The sequence below is a fragment of the Capsicum annuum genome, chromosome 12 (genome assembly GCF_002878395.1).
Source record: "Capsicum annuum cultivar UCD-10X-F1 chromosome 12, UCD10Xv1.1, whole genome shotgun sequence".
NCBI lineage: Eukaryota > Viridiplantae > Streptophyta > Magnoliopsida > Solanales > Solanaceae > Capsicum > Capsicum annuum.
The window spans coordinates 207,650,279-207,666,598 of record NC_061122.1 but is presented as its reverse complement, the minus strand read 5'-3'; the positions used below and the strand labels follow the sequence as shown (position 1 = coordinate 207,666,598).

Genomic DNA, 16,320 nt, shown 5'->3' with positions numbered 1-16,320 from the left:
GTGATTGAATAGGATGATACCACTTCCATTCCTATCAGTCCGCTAGCCGATCAAACACTATTACCCAATAGTACGCCATCAGTTTAGAAATTAGAATAAAGAAATACCCCGGTCATTCCAGATACATCTCCTGTTACACCTAATCAAAGCAGCCCAATAGATCCTAATATGAATTCTCGAAGCAACACAACAGCTGAGGGAACATCTAGTCAGAGAAATGTATCTGGTTCAGCTGATTCCAATTTTAGCAATGGTCGGACCCTTATTTATCTGACTTCTTCAGAATTAGTACTTACTATTTATTTTTTGTCAATATTTTTGTTGTCTATTGGTGATTATTAGTTGATAATCAATGTCCAAATAGCTTTTGTGATTACTATTTTTGTACACAAATGTTGTAGTGTTATTGGTGTTGAATTTGATGTTGTACAGGTTGGAACCTTCTTCAAAATGCTCCAGTTCCATTACATTATCTTTCAAAAGTGAAGTTGATCCTAATGAGATCAATTGGAAAGGTGTCTCAAAAGTTGTCAAAGATGATTATTTTGGAGAGTTCAAGGTATGTTTTTTAAAATAATAATCGATAGCAATTGTTTGAGTTTGCAGCAAACACTTAATTATTTTACTTTAAATTGTATTTCAGAAGAAATTCTATTGGGATGCTTTCGTTAGTGAAGAAGTGGTGAAGCACCAATGGTTGAAGAAGGCTGCATTATGCTACAAGAATTTCATTTCTATATCAAGAAACATAGAGCTACAGTTTAACCAGAATCTGTAAATGATCATGTATGGAAAAAGTGGATGGAACTTGAGAAAGTGATGACTGTATTAAGAAGTCCGACATAAAGTCAAAGAACCATTGTGGTGGGCGTGAAGTAGCTGCTGGGACACACACAGGTGGCTCTATCACAGCTAGAGAGCACTGGAAGAAGCTTGTAAGTATTGTTTATTATTGATTATGTGTCCATTGATTTCGTTTTGAATGATATGGCTGGTACTTTTTGCTAGACTTGTCATGGCTGCTGCTATGGTTGTGTCTTTGTTGATGTTCACTGATTTTATTTAAATGATATGACTGGTACTTTGTGTGAATGATATGACTGCTACTTTGTATGAATGATATGGATGGTACTTTGTGTGAATTCTTGTCTTTATGGGCTGAACTTCTTTTATGACATTGAAAAATGTAGGAAAAGTTAGTGTGGCTTCTTGGTTGTGATGAGGATAGCATTAATATCTGAGCAACTAATTTTGTTGCTATCCAATGGTTTTATTTGAATGTATGTAAGTGGATCTTGATTGATTTTTATTGAAATGGTTGATTTGGAATTTCTTTTGGCTACTGCTAGCTATGTTTGGGCTGCTAGCTATGTTTGAATGTTACTGCCATGCTACTATTATTGCTGCTTCTATGTTACTGATGTTTCTCTAGCCTTGTTTTAATATGAGTTCCATTTTGGATGATTTCTTAGAGTTTGAGAGTTGGTTAGTACTTATGCTACTTCTTCTGCTGTTTCTGTGTTCCATGAGTTTGAGAGTTGGTTAGTATGTATGTTACTGCTGCTGCTGTTTATATAAGATTTAGCCTAGCTTCTTGGTTGTGATGGGGATAGTATTAATATCTGAGCAACTAATCTTGTTGCTTTCCACTGGTTTCATTTGAATGTATGTAAGTAGATCTTGATTGGTTTTTGTTGAAATGATTGATTTGGGGTTGCTTTTGGCTATTGCTAGCTATGTTTGAATATGCAATTGCTGCTACTGCTATGTTGCTGATGTTGCTCTAGCCTTATTTGAATATGAGTTCCATTTTGAATGATTTCTTAGAGTTTGAGAGTTGGTTAGTACTTATGCTACTTCTTCTGCTGTTTCTGTGTTCCATGAGTTTGAGAGTTGGTTAGTATGTAAGCTACTGCTGCTGCTGTTTATATAAGATTTAGCCTAGCTTCTTGGTTGTGATGGGGATAGTATTAATATCTGAGCAACTAATCTTGTTGCTTTCCACTGGTTTCATTTGAATGTATGTAAGTAGATCTTGATTGGTTTTTGTTGAAATGATTGATTTGGGGTTGCTTTTGGATATTGCTAGCTATGTTTGAATATGCAATTGCTGCTACTGCTATGTTGCTGATGTTGCTCTAGCCTTATTTGAATATGAGTTCCATTTTGAATGATTTCTCAGAGTTTGAGAGTTGGTTAGTATGTATGCTACTGTTGTTTCTGTTTATGTAAGATTTAGTATAGCTTCTTACTTGTGATGATGCTAGCATTAATATCTCAGCAACTAATCTTGTTGCTGTCCACTAATTTTATTTGAATGTATGTAAGTGGATCTTGATTGATTTTTATTGAAATGGTTGATTTGGGGTTACTTTTGGCTACTGCTAGCTATGTTTGGGCTGCTAGCTATGTTTGGATATGCTACTGCCATGCTACTGCTGCTGTTGCTATGCTACTGATATTGCTCTAGCCTTGTTTGAATATAGGTTTCATTTTGAATGATTTCTTAGAGTTTTAGAGTTGGTTAGTACGTATGCTACTGCTGCTGCTGTTTATGTGTTCCATAAGTTTTGAGAGTTGGTTAGTGATACAAGTGCGATCACGTAGATGAACTTATGAGGATGCGTATTGAATTCGTCCATGTGTGTGTGCAAAAGAAGTGGAATTAAGGGCTTAAAATATATCAAAACAGCCATTAATTCACATTAGATGGGCACCTAATCTCTAAGGGGCATTTTGGACTTTTTGCCTTCTATTAGTAATACACTATATAAGAAATATTTTAGGGTTACTTTACTTAGTTTTTTGATATTGTAGATTGTATAACACACTTTAAAAACACAAGTTCTCTCTTCCATAGAGACTTGGCTGAAACTAGGAAACAACTTAGGTGTGGAATCACTTTTCTTATTTGTTTGCTTGGATCATTGGGTGCTAGAGGGATTGGGGTCCTCTCTTGTGTCCACCGCATAGTGTAGGTGTTTCTACTATCTTTATCAAGGGTCTTTGTGCTTGAATACACTTAGGTTCTTGGTCATTATAGTAGTGTATGTCACACGCTCTATCATTTTCTTTATTGTAATCTTGTAGTCGTGTGGTGTATTGTTTCTCTTGTAACCCATGTGTTGTTCTTGTTCTTTATCTTGATTTTTTTAACATAGTTTGTTGTGGGCTGTTTTTAGGTGTTAAACACCACAATACATTGTGTTTTTGTTGAATTCGAGAGTGGTCATCAAAAGGGTCCACGGTTCTTTCAACTTGTGGACTGATTTTGGTGTTGTTTGTGTGTTCCTTTTCGATCTTGTATCAGTTAGTATGTATGCTACTGCTGCTGCTTTTTATCTAAGATTTAGTGTAGAATCTTGGTTGTGATGAGGATAGCATTAATATCTGAGCAACTAATCTTGTTGTTGTCCACTAATTTCATTTGATGCTTTTGCTAGACTAGTCATGACTGCTTTTTTGGTTGTGTCTAAGTTGTTGTCCATTGATTTTATTTGAATGATTTGGTTGGTACTTTGTGTGAATGATATGGCTGCTACTTTGTGTGAATGATATGGCTTTACTTTGTGTGAATTCTCGTATTTATGAGTTGCACTTCTTGTATGACATTGAAATATATAGGACAAGTTAGTGTAGCTTCTTGGTTGTGATGAGGATCGCATTAATATCTGAGCAACTAATCTTGTTGTTGTCCACTGATTTCATTTGAATAATATAGATGGTACTTTTTGGTAGACTTGTCATGGCTGCTGCTATAGTTGTGCCTATGTTTCTGTCCACTGATTTTATTTAAATGATATGGCTGCTACTTTGTGTGAATTCTTTCCTTTATGGGCTGCACTTCTTGTAAGACATTGAAAAATGTAGGACAAGTTAGTGTAGCTTCTTGGTTGTGATGAGGATAACATTAATATCTGAGCAACTAATCTTGTTGCATGCTATCCATTGATTTCATTTGAATGTATATAAGTGAATCTTGATTGGTTTTTGTTGAAATGATTAATTTGGGGTTGCTTTTGGCTACTGCTAGCTATGTTTGAGCTACTAGCTATGTTTAAATATGCTACTGCCATGCTACTGCTGCTGCTGCTATGCTACTGATGTTGCTCTACCCTTGTTTGAATATAGGTTCCATTTTGGATGATTTCTTAGAGTTTGAGAGTTGGTTAGTATGTATGCTACTGCTGCTGTTTATGTGTTTCATGAGTTTGAGAGTTGGTTAGTACGTATGCTACTGCTGCGGCTGTTTGTGTGTTCTGACTTTGAGAGTTGGTTAGTATATATGCTACTGCTGCTGCTGTTTATGTGTTCCATTTTAAGGCCTTGTTAATGATCAATATGCTACTGTTGCTGCTGTTAGCTATGTAAATGTTTGTCATTGTCTTTGAATTTTGTATAGGCTCTTCAAATAGGTCGAGATTCAACTCCAAGTGAGTTACATTTGCTCGTCCATGCACATAATCATGATGGAAAATCTTTTAATGGTGAGCGTTCCTAACTTCTACATGTAAGTCCATAATTTATATCATTTATATATGATAATCTTTTCTTTTTTTTCTTTTGTTTTGACATGAACTTGAGTCTATATTAATAATTACACTTGTTACAGGAAAAGTATGAACAAATTTTTACGAAAAAAATTACAGTGTGAATCTGAAATTGGTCAATTAGAAACATATTATGAAGCTGCGGGAGGAGCAAAAAAGAAAAGACTATTTGGTCTTGGGTCTAAAGCTGACAGTTACTATGGGAAAAAACTTTGTGGCTGCGATGCCTCCTCATCATCAGTACCACCTTCGGTTTCTTTACCGATAATAAATTTAGAGGAATTTGTGAAACAATTGATTTCGGCTCTTACTACTCAGTTTCTTCCGGTAGTTATTGAGTGTGTTGATGGTATTAGCGTACAAGAAGAGGTCGTGCTTGATCCTCCTCCTACTAATGATGATAATAATGACGACATTGATTCCTAGCTTCATAGTATTTGTAGTCCTTGATCGTTGCATTAATTTTTGAAAGACTATTTTTGTATGGAAGTAAAAAACATTTATGTACGTAGTAACAAATACTAATTTTCATAGATGTTGGTTTGACATTAGTTTATGTTCGACAAAATATTTAAAATTGTGGGTTTTTGGGCACAATTATTGTGCATTTTGCTATCTATATGAATGTTGGTTATTTTAATTATTCTATAATTTACGTGTTTCAATTTTTCCTACAAAATTATTAGCGACAAAAATTTAGTGATTAATATTTATCGTTGCTACTGAAAATTTTAGGGATGGAAAAATTTAGTTGCTAAAGACGGCTGGTATTATGACAAATAATTAGTGACTAACTTTTGTAGTTGCTACTGAAAAACTTTAGCGATGAATAAATTTGGTCGCTACTCAGTCGATCAAACCATGTTGCAACGGATCAACGATAAAATATTCAATCGTAAATTTAACCACGATGAAAATGGATTTTGGAAATAGCAACAGAATAATCCGTCGGTAACAACAACAACCAAAATTATTTGTCACTAAGGGGTCACAAATTTTACGACGAAAATCAAAATTTCATTGCTATGAGGCTAGCAACGAGCAATATAGCAATAGAAGCGAATCCATCTCTATTTTCATTTAGCGACGAAATTTCATATGATAGTGACAAAAAGTGCGTGTCGCTAAACACAATTTTTTTTGTAGTGTATATCAAGAGCTTGGACTTGCTAGATGACGCAGTTCATGTGAATATCATTATACTTCTTTTTGAGAATCAAAAAAGATGAACGAGAGTGTACTAAAAAGAAGAGGAGGTGAACAAAAGATAAAATTGGGTAGCTCTTACTAAATTTACTATGCACTTTTAATTTATTATCTAATTTATAGATTATGTTATGCAATATGTACCAGAAATCAAAATTTTCTTTATCTATGAATTATTCGTCTTTTAGTTGCGTGAAATTTTATATATCAATTTGTATGTAATAAGAATGTAATCAATGATTTTGTAAAAGTTTGACTTTAAAAACAAGAAAAAATTATAAATATAGAAATCAAAAAGAAAAATAACTGACAACGAGAGAAAAGGGTACTGCATGACAAAAGCAAAAGTGATGATGCAAAATAAATAGGTGCTTACACTAAAAAATATGTTTATGTTTACATTATTATATTAAAATGTGAAGAATCTTTGAAAAATAATTTAAAATTTTACACTTCATTAAAAGTTTTTGCAATAAATAAAATTATTTAATTTTAAATAATTAAACGTTACACGTGTGACTAAACCAGTTATATTAAAGTGTGAAGGATCTTTGAAAAGTGATTTGAACTTTTTACATTTCATTAAAAAATTCTGCAATAGATAAAACCATTTAATTTTAAATAATCAAACGTTACACGTGCAAGGTATGTACGGGGCATGTGCGATTAAACTAATATTTATAAATTATGCGACAGTGTATGTTTATTAAGAGATGATGATTCAGACCAGGGGTGTACAAAAATCAAACTGATCAATAAATTGAACCGCTAAAAATATTATTGGTATTGTTATCGATTTATTGAGTTAAAGTTTTTTAATGATTTTATAAAAAAAAAATTATCGAATTATTGGTTGGATTTTAATTTTTTTCTTATTGAGTTATTGGGCGAACCGATAACCCAATAAGAATATATTAAATTATTTTATATCTTATTATATACTCCCTCCATTCCAAAATAATTGAATTATTGGATTGTACACACTCCTTAAGAAAAACCTTTCAGGACATAAATTGTAAGTTATTTTTCACAATTACCCTTTTATTGTTCTTAAATTACTTTCCTAAAGAATGTGAAGTACTTAAGAACCTCATTAAATGAAAGTATAAAATTGAAAGAAATTTTCAACATATATCTTGAAGGAGGAACAATTCATTTATTTTGGACATTAAAAAATAGCTTAACAATTCATTTATTTTGAAATGGGGGGAGTATTTCTCTTAATTTCAACAAACCTATTCAATTTCCTGAAAACCTATAACCCGATAAAGTTAAATTTTTTCAATTTCCTCTTTGGTAAATCGACGGGAGGGTTTGCAATGACGACAACTACATAGTTCGTGGAGAGGATGGTAGACTTCTTATTTTGTGGAATTTAGTGTTGAAAGACATATGTCATGTTAGCTGCTATAGTTTTTATTTTCTGAGCATTCTTTTGGATGTCATGTTAGTTGCTATTATTACACGACATTGAAAATCATTACGTCAAAATTGTTATTTGTTTTATGAGCATGTTCTTAGCGGTTAACTTGAAAATCGAATTGAACCTTTAAAGATAAAAAATCGATAAATTGAAAATAGATAAAAAAAAAAATATCTCATTGGTTGGTTATTGATTTAATATATTTAAAAATAAAAAATTAATAAATTGAATTAATATTACATAAAACCGAATCAAATCGACCAATGCACACCCCTAATTCAGATGATGATTCACCTAGATCATTCGCAAAAACTTTTCTCTCTCTCTTTTTTTTTTTTTTTTTTAAACTTTTATGTATAATGATTTAGTGAAAGCGATCTTTTTATAACATTGACATTAATTTATAACATTGTATTCCGCAAGACCCTTTAATTGACGGTTTAAGGAAGAATTACAAAGCAAGTGGATATATAGAATCGCTACAACATCAAATGTGTGGAATAATGTGAGGGAAAAATACAATTTATTACTATCAAATTAACAGAAGAAAGTATCGCCACATCAACTAAAATAAGGAAAATACTTTATACAACAGAAATCCAAAAATATTTCTTTTCAAATTTATCCACCAAACTAGCCAAGAAAATGAAAATATAATACATAAAATTAGCAGCAATTAAAATTAGCTCATTATTGAGGCAAAAAGATTTGAGTCTTCTTAATCCTTCTTCAAGAAAAGATGGTTCAACTGCAAATGTGATTCGAAGCCAAATCTTTAATCCCACAGCAGTTCCTGACAAAGTGAATTTTTTTGTTATGTTATAATGTTTTTACAAGGTATAAAACCATGCTATTTTGTTTCCGAGAAGAATAATACATTTTCATATATAAAAACTTATTGATTTTGAATTTAAAATTATTTAAATATTAGTTTAATGATATGCTCTATTTTGATGGCGATCACAAGTTCTAGAATATTTTCAGTACTGTAAACAACAACAACGAAAACAAATCCAGTGTATTCCCACACAGTGGGGTCTGGGGAGGGTAAGATGTACGTAGTCCATACCACTACCTCCGGAGAGGTAGCAAGGCTGTTTCTGATAGACCCCGGCTCAAGACAAAGAATAATAAACGAATTCATAATAAAAGCATGAAACAAGATGAAACAACAAAGATAAGACACCCACACATTAATACCCTACACTAACGTACCAAAGGCACCCCCACATGCACTATCCTAATTCGCGTCCTCCACACCTTCCTATCCAGGGTCATGTCCTCGATAAGCTATAACTGCTCCATGTCACGTCTAATCACCTCTCTCCAATACTTCTTCGGCCTACCCCTACCCCACCTAAAACCATCCAAAGCTAGCCTCTCACACCTACGAACTGGGGCATCCGTGCCCCTTCTCATCACATGTTCAAACCATCTCAGTCGAACTTTCCGCATCTTGTCCTCCACCGAAGCCACTCCAACCTTCTCACGGACAGTCTCATTCCTAACCTTATCACCCCTAGTAAGCCCACACATCCAACGCAACATCCACATTTCCGCCACCTTCAATTTTTTAACATGAGAGTTCTTGACTGGCCAACACTTTGCTCCGTACAACATGGCCGGCCGGACTGCCACTCTGTAGAACTTGCCTTTCAGTTTGGGCGACACCTTCTTATCACACAACACTCCCGAAGCGAGCCTTCACTTCATCCAACCTGTCCCAATACGATGGGAGATATCCTCATCAATCTCACCATTTTTCTGAATCATCGATCCGAGATTCCCATTAAATATAACTTTTGGGTACTTTTGATCCTTCAAATTTGTTAAAAGTGTGTATGTGTAGTCTATTTTAGGCATTTAAGAACCTTTGATTGTTAGATAATAGGAATCATGAAATAAAAAAAGTATCTAATGGGAACTCACATTTTAAAGGTGTATTTTTTTTTACAATTTCAGTGTTTTTTTTTTTTTTTTTTGGCTATTGGAGTCTAGCTATAAGTGAACTTTCACCTTGTTGGTGAGGGTTCGATTCCCACATTGTAATCCCCTCCTCTATTCTCCTTTCCCTACCCCTAATTTTTTTTTTTTTTTTAAAAGAGAGTCTAGCTATAAGAGATTTAGAATTCGTTTGGACAGAGTCACAAAGTTAACTTTTTAACTTAAATGATTAAAAGCTTAAAATAAGTGCTTACAAATTAAACAGATAAGTATTTAGATAGAAGTTCTGAATCTGAAAAAAAATTGTTGATGCATTTGGTAAACAAGTGATGTTAACCATTTTTTTGTTGTCAAAATTAATTAAATGTCTTTAAAGTTGTTAACACTATAAGTAAGGTGAATTATTTATAATTTTTACTTCTTATAATTTTAAAATAATGATAGATTCACTGAATACAAAGGAGAAAGATTAAAGAGGAAACTGGAGAGAAGAGACGAAGAGAAGCGGCAAAGAGAAAAAAAAAAAAGAAAAATCATACATTTAAGGGTTACAAGTTTGGGGTGTCGTTGTTATTAGAGAAAAATATAAGCGATAAAAAGATAAATATTTTGATTAAACCTAAAATAATTTTAATCTAAAAAGTAAAAAGCTAGAGGTATTTCGCTTCTCACTTTTTGTTTTTTTAATCATTATTGCTTTTTTTTAAAACACTTTTTAATGTTAACAAACTCTAAAAAAGCTTAAAAAAAAAAAAGAAAGGAAGAAATTAAAGGCTGATTTGACCAAATTTCAATCCTATAAAAAAAATGTTAACTCCCAATCTTTCCATTTTATTACGTTACAGAAAAATGTCACTCATTTATATATTAATACTACTTAACTATAAATTTTTAATTTTTATTCTTTGACAAGTTCGTACGACCATAGAATTATCATGGTATGCTTAAAATAATAAATTCTACTCAATATCTTTTTTTTTTACATTGGAGGTAGGGAAAGGAAAATGGGGGAGGGGATTACAATATGGGGAATCGAACCCTCACCAACAAGGTGAAAGTTCAGGTAACTAAGATACTAAGAATCCCTTCAATTTTATTTTTTTAATGTAAACTTCATGTTTAATAAAACGTTCTACTCAATCTTTTTGTTTTTTTTTAATATAAACTTTATGTTGAATCAAACGCTTCGAAAAATATCTTAAAGATCTATTTTCACCTGTTAACATTTTTCAATTCTTAGATATTGGTCAACAAAAATAAAACACATTTTATATTCTAAATTAGTATACTATACCAGGAAGTAAAATGACAGATTCCTCCTTGGCAAGCTTAAAGCAGAAATCAATATCATCACTTATATCTTGGAGGTTGGCTGAATTGAGCTTCACCTGTATATAAAAGTAAAAGTAAATTATCAAGTAGGAGGACCAAAAAGAAATAAAAATGAAAAAAAGGGACAAAAGTGTATGAAACTAGAAATTTTGGGGGAAGTTAGAGAGTTTACCATAACAAACATTGAGCCTTGAGATTTATAAGGGCAATTGATGCATGGAATATCCTTTATTTTTTCGTAACATATATCTGAGTTCTTCTTAAGCATTTTGAGTGTATTTCTAAAGAAATCCTCTTTGGTGCTTTCAATAATTTTGGGGACTGCTGCCTGAAATAGAAAATAATTCAAGTTATATATACTAACAACACAATATGATCTTTTTCACATTATATTAGAGATCAATTACATGTAATTTACTTATAAGATGATCTTATTCTGTTAGTATTTTAATGTTATCAATGTATAAACTTTAACTCGATAAGAATGTAAGTATATACAATGTCAATGTTAACAATTGGATGTTTTCCAATTTGATTCTTAGGCCTTTCACTGTCACTCAAGAAATGGAGTAACCTTGAACGTCACCAACTGATACAGAAGATTACTGAGAGGATCAAAGCAGTGTCTAGCAGGCATCTATCTTATGCTGACAGACTACAAATCATCACATCAGTTTTGTTCTTGTTGCATAATTTTTGGGATCAGTATTTATACTTGTTCAGAGTGTGTTGCTAGAATAAGTGGATAAAAAATGAAAGACATTATATTATTATTGTGGGGTAGTACAAAACAGAAGAAGAAAGTCGACCTGGTGGCTTGGGATACAGTTTCTAGACCAAAGAGATAAGGGGGTCTTAGCATAAAAGGATGCAAGCACTGGAATCTGACATCTGTTGGTAAGTTAATAATGGCAAGTTATCGAAAAACAAGATAATATTATGGGGGAAATGGGTTCATGGAGTTTATATGCACAACAATGAAGGATTTTGGAATCATAAACCAGCTAATGACTCTCGTTGGTACTGAAAGAAGCTGCATAAAATTAAAGGATGAGAACCTGGTATCATGATGTGTTCACTATTGTTTGACAACTTAAAGGTGATTATTTTGTATCAAAAGGATATCTGGACATGATAGGTGATTATTTTGTATCAAAAGGATATCTGGACATGATAGGAGTTGTACCAAGAGTTGAGTTCATTTCGCATACAACTGTTGTGCTAAAGCACATATTTATTCTTTGATTGGCTGATAATAATAGGCTGCTTACTATAGAGAGATTGAGTAGAATGGGTTTAGGGGACTCAAACAACAATTGCAGTCTATATGATTAGGTTAAAGGTTAGGCAATGAAGTAAATTCAAGAAAGTTCTTAGTGCAACGGTGCATGAAGCAGTGGTATATTACATTTAGATGGCTAGAGTAAAAAAATAAAAAATAAAAAATTGAAGGAAGCCTGGAGAAATTGGTAATGTTGTTGTCATGTGACCAGAAGCCTGGGAAACAGTCTCTGACAGAAATGCAAGATAAGGCTGCGTACAATACACCCTTGTGGTGGGGCCCTTCCCCGGACACTACGCATAGCGATAGCTTTAGTGCACCGGGCTGCCTTTTTTTTTTTTATGGCTAGAAATCGCAAAGTGTGCAGGAATGCTATTGTCAATATAAGTCTTGTAGTTAAGCATGTTCAATTTGTAATTAGGGAGATGGTAGAACTGTTCGGTCATGCAAAAAGTGATAGGAAGAATAGCTAATTGATACAGATGCTTTGCAATTAGTAGTTCTCTCTTGAGGTCTACTCACTGAAATTATCTGTGAGCAACGTAGTTCAGGATGTGGATGCTCATTTAGGTGCAATGAATTATTTGTTGGTACGGTAATAGTTTACAGTTATTGACCAAAAAAAAAAAAAAGGTTGACAGCCTAGAGTTTAGCTTATATATACATACATTTGTAAAATGTTTTTCTTACATTTATCTCGTCATTCAAAAGATATTTATATATAGCTTTCCACGAAAATGATATTTCTAATCACAAAAATAAGGTACATATGTAAGTTACCTGCTACAATAAGTAAATGAGATTTGATAGGTAAAAATAACGTTTATTGGGCACTTTTCATCTTTACCTTTGAAGATAATCATTGTTATGAAGTTTCAAATTCAATAAGAGAAACTTTAGGACATTATCATAGAATTTCACTTGTGAATTCTGAAACTACAAGATAATGATTATTCGTCAATTACAATGGCTGAGAAGTAGCTATTTGAGAATTTTCCCATTTGATAAAATAATGTTTACAAAATGTTAAATACTTATATTGTTTACAAAATGTTAAATACTTATATTGTCGATATATATTCTTTAAATTCTAATTTATGTGATTGTGTAAATATTTTTTACTCTAAAGAGAAATCTATAATTTAGAGCTATAAAAAGAGGCCAAATGTAAGTAATATATCGGCTACAAACATGTATGAAAGTTCCAGGACCTCCACCTATATCGCAATACTTCTTGATACGTTCAACAATCTTAGACATTAATTAAAAATTTGTGATTAATTAGTACGCTAAATCTTTAGCATTTTAAGAGTTTTAAAGCTTGATCGTAAATTTGTTCATGAAATCTCTAAATCATTTGAAATAAAATTTAATATTTGAAAACTACTTAAAAAATACTATCATATAAGTCACAATGATTAATAATTTAAATTATTTTAAGGACATATGAAAAGATCTGTAATCAATAAAGAACTCATTAGAAATTACCTTAGGGGATTTGAAGATACAATTAGGATCGTTAATGACAAACCATCCAAGTCTCCAACCAGGAACTAACCATCTCTTAGACAATGAACCAAGGGTTAATACTGGTGTTATTGAACTAAATAATCCCATTGATATGAAAGGGTTTTCTCCAAATGCAAGATGTCCATACACTTCATCTGCTATGATAAGCGTCTTCACTCTCTTTGTGGTTTCTGCGATCTGATTATAGAAAAATTAAAGAGTTAATGGTCAAAAACATATATGAATTAAATTACTTCATCTCTTTTTTAATTCTGCGAGTTTCAAATCTCAATTATCAATGATTCCTTTTTTCTATCTGAACTATCATCATCTACGTATTAAAACACACCTCAACTATCAATTATTTTCTTCCTACCTAAGCTTCCAACATCTATAAAAACATGAATGAACATAAAATTGAAGGCTAGCTTGAAACCCCAGTGAAAGCTTTCTTAAAAGCAATATTTTCTCGCCCTCTCCTTTGAGAATATTTCTGCAAATAATTTTAATGGATATGTCAAATTTGTAAAATCCTCCAATAAACAAACAACAAAGAAATCCGTCTAGGAAAGCAAAAATTCTCAATACTTAATGTAGTTAATTATCTCTTTTTCAACTAACTGCCAAATATAGACAATATTTATTCAATTTTAGGAAGAGATGAAAATAATTTAGTTTTAAACAATTTTATTAATGTGTGGGTGACTCTGTTTTTCATGAACTCAGGAGGATCCATTCCAAACGGCCTGGTGATCGGTACTCATTGCACCTCCATATGGAAGAAGTTTACACACTGGAGGCCTACAACCTCGACCTCAACATGAAAAGCATGACAAAATTGACAGTACGTAGCTAGTTTTCCTTCGTCTTTGGCATCTTGAGTAACGAGTTAAATGAGAGGCCGCTAGAGTCAAAGGCGAGCTAATGAAATTCAAAATTTTATCCATTCTGGTTTGATTATGTCGTAGCTCTATAATTCTAGGAGGTAACAAAAAGTGTGCATCATACCTTCTCCAAATGGTCATAGAAGTATACATTTCCACATGGATTCCCATGATTTATAATGACAATTGCAATAGTATTTTGGTCAGCAAGATCTTCGATTGCCTTCAAATCAACTTGCCAATTATTTTCAGGTACAAGATCATAGTACCTAACCTCAACATTTCTAAAAGCAGCACAAAGTGCATAAGTTGGGAAGCCAGGCCTTGGTAGCAAAATATTACAATTTGTTTTTGCAAGAATAGACATTGTTATTTCTATAGCTTGTGTGCAACTAGCAGTAACATATACATCTTCTGGTGATAAATCATATGGAAGATCTCTTGACAAGTAGTTCGCAATTGCCCTGTTCATTTCACCAGTACAGTACTATTAGTGTATATAGCTTAAATACTCACACATGTATGCACGAACTAATTGAGATATGCAATTCAATTGCTTACACTTATTCCCTTTGTCTCAATTTATATGTGGCACTGTTTGGATTTAGAGAGTCAAACCTTTTTAGTATGAACTTGAATTCAGATATGATGAATCATAAGTTTTCAGAAATAAAATTTACATATTTGAAAATTACCTTACAATTATTGTAACTCTATAAGTCACAATAATTGATACGTTAAAATATTTTCAAAGCACATGAAAAGATCGCCATCAAAGAAAACTCGTTTGACTTTCAAAGTTTGATAGATGCCACACAAATTGAGAAGGAGAGAATATTACTTACTAAACTTCCATGTTACTTGAAACTAAGTAATTAAATTACATTATATTGGACTATATTCATGTTTAGGTGTTAGAATGTGATGGTGTGATGGTTTTGAAGATGGCAAAATGTTGGTGACAAAAGCGGTGATGCATTGAGGCAAACAGTGGCAATATAGAGAAACACGTTGCCACATTTGGTCCACTCTACACTAAAGTGCGCTGCAGTAAATTTGAGTTGGTTGTTTGACTTTGATGACATGAATCAATTCAAACTGAAGAGTTAATGATGCTGATTCGAGATTGGGATTCCTTACCATAAAAGGATGCCTAAATTAGGTAAATCCATGTAAGGAAATAAAAGAAGAAGGCAACAAAATTATCCAAAACGAAATAGGATTCCTCCGAAGGAAAAGAAAATCGACTTAGAAGAAACAAACATCAACACCTATAAATTATAAGAGTTTCTACAAAATCGTTTGCGCACTCATACAAAGCATAGACAAAATTAAAGATCGAGAATTGATGTGCTGCGAAAGAAACTCCTAGAAGGAACGGGTCCATTCATAGAGAATCCAGCTAAAGTTAGTTTGATTGTGTTAAGATTGTTCCTTGAGTTGTAATTGTTCTGTTATAAACTGGAATATGAGTCTCTTTTCAATTTGGGGTGACTTGAAAACTTGAGATCACAAGCCAAGGTTGGGTTGTGAGGTGTTTGAGAATTGGAGTTTATAATTCCTAGGTGTTGAGTTGCTAGGAATTGGAGTTTATAATTCTTAGTTGTTGAAGGGATTAGAGTTTATAATTCCTTAGGTTATAGAGTTTGTTATCGATTGTTGAGAGGCTCGAATTTTAGTGAAGTTTGGGGTAAATCCTCCAGAGCTTGTAGGTCATGATTTTTTATACCTTTTGAGCCGGCCGAGTGTTTTTTACGTGAAAATTCGTACTTTTATGTTTACTACTTTTTATCTCTTTGGTGGAACACATTAGACAATCCAGTCTAATCATAGAAATTACATATCCATAATTCAGTAAACTCGTAGAGCGTGTAGAATAACAATTAGGATCAAATTTAGGTTATCTTATTAAAAGTCTAACACCTTAAGATAAGATCATCAGTAATTCTACACCTCCATTTGGACATTCCATCAACAAGCCACCAATATTCAATGATCTTCACTACTCATATTGCAAGGAAAGGATGAAAGTATTCTTGTAGACTCTTGATTTCTATCTATAGATCAGGTCGCCAGTGTACCTCTGTTGTGATGCCCCAAAGTTTTGGGGCTTGATCGCCGGCAAGACTGTGCACGCCGACCAGGCTACACCCTTGTATAAATAACATAAATACCAACCCTTTAAAAGTA

The 16,320-nt window shown here is 32.8% G+C and overlaps 2 protein-coding genes across 2 annotated transcripts; one reads left to right on the top strand and one right to left on the bottom strand.

Annotated features, from left to right (window-relative positions):
- Positions 1 to 4,174: 4,174 nt before the first annotated feature.
- Positions 4,175 to 4,976, top strand: LOC124889723. Its single transcript, XM_047401701.1, has 3 exons — positions 4,175 to 4,229; positions 4,324 to 4,373; positions 4,650 to 4,976. Exons 1-3 carry the CDS (start codon positions 4,175 to 4,177, stop codon positions 4,974 to 4,976), a joined length of 432 nt encoding a protein of 143 aa, XP_047257657.1.
- A 2,787-nt stretch (positions 4,977 to 7,763) lies between these two features.
- LOC107848959 (probable aminotransferase TAT2) lies at positions 7,764 to 14,602 on the bottom strand. The gene is made up of 6 exons (XM_016693664.1): positions 14,255 to 14,602; positions 13,226 to 13,444; positions 12,929 to 12,988; positions 10,628 to 10,783; positions 10,418 to 10,511; positions 7,764 to 7,972 (listed from the first exon to the last, which is right to left on the bottom strand). The coding sequence occupies exons 1-6, from the start codon at positions 14,600 to 14,602 to the stop codon at positions 7,764 to 7,766; spliced, it is 1,086 nt and encodes a 361-aa protein (XP_016549150.1).
- Positions 14,603 to 16,320: the final 1,718 nt, after the last annotated feature.

Coding starts and splice junctions, on each gene's coding strand:
- LOC124889723 (XM_047401701.1), top strand. CDS start 4,175: ATGTATGCTACTGCTGCTGTTTATGTGTTTCATGAGTTTGAGAGTTGG. Junction 4,230..4,323: donor GTTTGAGAGTTGGTTAGTAC/GTATGCTACTGC, acceptor TTCCATTTTAAG/GCCTTGTTAATGATCAATAT. Junction 4,374..4,649: donor CTGCTGTTAGCTATGTAAAT/GTTTGTCATTGT, acceptor AAAAAATTACAG/TGTGAATCTGAAATTGGTCA.
- LOC107848959 (XM_016693664.1), bottom strand. CDS start 14,602: ATGAACAGGGCAATTGCGAACTACTTGTCAAGAGATCTTCCATATGAT. Junction 13,445..14,254: donor TCTATGACCATTTGGAGAAG/GTATGATGCACA, acceptor TTCTATAATCAG/ATCGCAGAAACCACAAAGAG. Junction 7,973..10,417: donor ATCTGTCATTTTACTTCCTG/GTATAGTATACT, acceptor TCACTTTGTCAG/GAACTGCTGTGGGATTAAAG.